The 3,993-nt window shown below is 35.3% G+C and overlaps 1 protein-coding gene across 1 annotated transcript; it reads right to left on the bottom strand.

The window, feature by feature from the left end:
- Window positions 1-1,940: 1,940 nt before the first annotated feature.
- On the bottom strand, window positions 1,941-3,620 carry LOC128178561 (spidroin-1-like). The gene is made up of 3 exons (XM_052845797.1): window positions 3,565-3,620; window positions 2,262-3,230; window positions 1,941-2,010 (listed from the first exon to the last, which is right to left on the bottom strand). Exons 1-3 carry the CDS (start codon window positions 3,616-3,618, stop codon window positions 2,002-2,004), a joined length of 1,032 nt encoding a protein of 343 aa, XP_052701757.1. The 5' UTR covers window positions 3,619-3,620; the 3' UTR covers window positions 1,941-2,001.
- Window positions 3,621-3,993: the final 373 nt, after the last annotated feature.

Raw genomic sequence — 3,993 nt, 5'->3', positions numbered from 1 at the left:
ATAAAGTAACTGTTCTTTTTTATTGTTTCTGAAGTACTTTAGTAGTTGCTTTAGGTTTTGTTTTTTACTCATGTAATTTTTTGGGGGGGGTCCTGAAGAAGGGACTGGTTGTCCCGAAAATTTCACAATATCTATTGTTCGCGTCGTTAGACATTTTTTGTGCTTTATATATTCAGTTTACTGTCTTGGAATCTATATATTAGATCCGACACTTTAAAGATGCCTAGTGTTGTTGGTTCTATTCAGTGCTTTCTATATATATATATATATATATATATATATATATATATATATATATATATATATATATATATATATATATATATATATATATATATATATATATATATATATATACGCCAGTATATTTATGTTACGGAGTTAGTCACTTAAGTACCATAAACAAAAAACAATTGGTTAACCGAAAGACACAAGTTTCCCTAAAGTTTTCAATATATAACGAACACGATTCGTACCTAAAAAATGAATAGTCCTATATTATTAATCATGGTGTCATTTTGAAAATGTTATCAAATAAAAATACTTCACCAAAGGATTTTTTAAAATTTTGATTATGGACCAATTGATTACACATTGAATTTTGAATTAAAGTCCATGGGCAACGTATTGTTTTATTAAGATATTGTAAAAAGTAACTTAAAATAATACGTAAAACTCTCTTGGTTAATACTTGCATGAACTTTCTCTAGTAAGGCCGTTTGCAGGTACTCCATTATATTTTTTTAATGTTTTATGGGAGGCAACTCTAACTTTATGGAATTATGAAATCCAGAGCATTCTGAATAATATGTGTGCCTGCTGATAAATAAACGTGCCGAGCCTGACACTCTCCTCTGTTCTTTTTAGGTAAGATGTCATATTGTAACAATTTTGTATAGTACATTCTATTACAATTTGTATAAGATGACATGCGCCATTTGTTTGTGGTTGTGTTTTGTATGCATAGAGGGTTAAATTCTGTCATTTGATATTTTTATGCGAGGCGCAGCCGGGTCACATGTTGGTATTTCCCGCCATAGTGGAAATGTATTAAGCTATCGATAATGATCATTGATTCGACATAATATTATTATATTAGTATTTTCTTGTAATGTATACATTTAGAAACGATCTAGTCAGTAGAATTCTATTGTTTCAACTCGCAATATTAGTTTTCATATTGTTTACTCATTATCCGGAATTCCAAGGTGTGGGTCGTTGTTGGTTTTAGAATTAGTGTGCGCTTCGAATTTCCGGTTTGTGTTATAATGTAAAGATTGTCATTTTGAGAACGTGTTGCAGTTTGTAATTGGTAAAATCATAGTATCATTACACCATTTTAACATCAAGAATATTTAATAACCTGTGAACATTCTAATCAACTTTACTATGAATGTTTTCAAAAATTTCTTTTGTTTACTCCTAGACAAGTTAATGTTGAGCCAATGTTTTGTAATGTTTGAATATTATTATTCGGAATAATATGTGTGCCTGCTAATAAATAAACGTGCCGAGCCTGACACTCTCCTCTGTTCTTTTTAGGGAAAACATTTCTCTCTATCAAAAAATTAAATAAAATGAATCATATAGGGAAAAAAATATTTTGACGAAATCAAAGTTTTCTTTTTTTATTATGGAGAGATAACTTTTAAACATTTAAAATGCAAAATGACCGGCTTCTTACATCATGTCAGTCATGTGAATCTGGTTCATTTCACTTTCATTGTTATTCAGCAATACATATTTAACTAGTTTAAAATGATTCAAAACTGTTCAATATCCCTTCGTTATACATTGAATAAATTAAATATTACATGCACATGGTCGCTGAAAGGCCGTATTTGTCACCCCTCTAAATAACAGGTTAAGGGCCTTTCCAGTGGGCAGTGCATTTCACAATATACGAAGAGAATATCAATGGCATAATTACAAAAGAAAGCGGTTTTCTTAATGTCTTTTATTTTATGCTTTTTACCAAACAAAACACAAATTCTCCTCTCTTTAATAGACCTGAAATAAACCAAAAAAATCCAAATTCTGATATGACATTTAAAAGCATTTTACTTGACTTTTTGTTGGTTACTTGTTTAAGCAGAATCTTATCAAAAGCATTTTTAATTCGAATTTAATGGATTCAATATCCTTATGTTCAGAAATAGCATCCTTATGTTCAGAAATAGAAGAAAACAAATAAAAAAGCAATTTAATACACCTATCTTTTTTTAAATTTTAGATAGAAATACTGTTAAAGAATTGATTACCTTTTTGGGTCTAATGCCGCCAAAAATAGGTCCGTTGAATATACTTCCGGATGCAGCAGCAGCGGAGGCAGCAGCGGCATTTTGTCCAGCAGCGGCAGCGGCGGCGGCGGCAGCAGCTGAACCACTTCCTCCAAGACCGAAAAGCCCACTGTTTTGACTAGCGGCGGCGGCAGCAGCAGCAGCGGCAGCATTTTGTCCAGCAGCGGCAGCGGCGGCTGCGGCAGCTGATCCACCTCCTAGATTGAATCCATAGTAAGGAAAGCTAACTTGGTTTCCATAATAATAAGGGAATGATGCAAATCTACTGGCAGATGCAGCAGCAGCAGCAGCTGCAGCAGCAGAACCACCACTGGCAGCTGCGGCGGCAGCAGCAGCTGATCCTCCTCCCAGATTGAATCCATAGTAGGGGACACCATAGTATGGAAACGTTGGGAATGACCCAAGTCCGCTGGCAGATGCAGCGGCGGCGGCAGCGGCGGCAGCTGAGCCACTGCTTGCAGCAGCAGCAGCAGCGGCAGCAGCTGATCCTCCTCCTAAATTGAATCCATAGTAGGGAGTACCATAGTATGGAAAGGTTTGAACTGATCCGAATCCATTAGCAGATGCAGCGGCGGCAGCTGCTGCAGCATTTTGACCAGCGGCGGCAGCTGCAGCGGCGGCGGCATTTTGTCCTACAGCAGCTGCAGCAGCGGCGGCAGCATTTCTACCAGCTGCAGCAGCAGCAGCTGCTGCTGCGCTATTTCCTGCAGCGGCAGCACTAGCAGCCGCAGATCCACCACCCAGACCGACGAGTCCTCCAATGACACCACCAGAGCCAACAATTCCTGAGCCTACTCCACCGACTCCACCTAATGGTCCGTAGTGTTTGGGATAAAAGTCGTCATACTTGGAATAGTGACTGTAAGTGTCATAGTTATCTGCGAATGTGCAGGCAAAAAGGCAAACGATGGAGACAAACTTCAGCATATTCTATACAAACAGAAACAAAAAAATTTAAGGAAGTTTTTACAACAGCTCAACAGTCTACAGTACTGTCTATTGTTAAGAAAGTTCGTTATTCATTCATTAATGTGTTACCCTTTAATGAAAAAAAAATTAATTTATCTATACTATAGAGGTTTAATATAAAGGAATGTTGTTTAAAATTTGTTTTTAAAAAACAATTTTGATTGACTTACAAAATTGATAAGAGTAAATTGTAATGGATTCCGCTATATTCTTCAACATTTCAAACTATTTAAATTTGATATTTAAAGAAGGATCACACTATTTATTGTATGGGTTTACGTTAACTCTCTCTTACCTCTTTGTTTGTATGATTGGTCACTGGACTTCGGTCGGGTGATGATTTGTACATAAATTCTGCCACTTTATATACAAAATGGAAACACTCTAATTATGCTAATGAGTGGAGCTTAGACTTAACGATCGAAGACTTTTTATGATTTACAAGGAAATAACGTGCCCAATGATAAACTTGGTGGACACTTTCAGATAGGAAATGTAGTTTTAAACTTTCGATTTTTAATTTCTAAATCTAAAAAAAAATTAAGATTTCTAATTAGTTTTGCATAATTAAATAATTAAATCATTTTCTAGATTTTGTTTGTGGTTTATGATGCTAATACGCTTGCCTTTTTGCTTGAGAACAAAGCTCACATGTTGATTATAACTTTATGGACTTGGGAAGAACAGAAAATAATATGGATCCATACAAATGTAAAGTTTTGCT

The sequence above is a fragment of the Crassostrea angulata genome, chromosome 3 (genome assembly GCF_025612915.1).
Source record: "Crassostrea angulata isolate pt1a10 chromosome 3, ASM2561291v2, whole genome shotgun sequence".
In the NCBI taxonomy this organism is placed as follows: domain Eukaryota; kingdom Metazoa; phylum Mollusca; class Bivalvia; order Ostreida; family Ostreidae; genus Magallana; species Magallana angulata.
The sequence above is the reverse complement of the archived record's forward strand: the minus strand, read 5'-3'. Positions and strand labels throughout refer to the sequence as shown.

Coding starts and splice junctions, on each gene's coding strand:
- LOC128178561 (XM_052845797.1), bottom strand. CDS start 3,618: ATGTACAAATCATCACCCGACCGAAGTCCAGTGACCAATCATACAAAC. Junction 3,231..3,564: donor CCAATCATACAAACAAAGAG/GTAAGAGAGAGT, acceptor CTGTTTGTATAG/AATATGCTGAAGTTTGTCTC.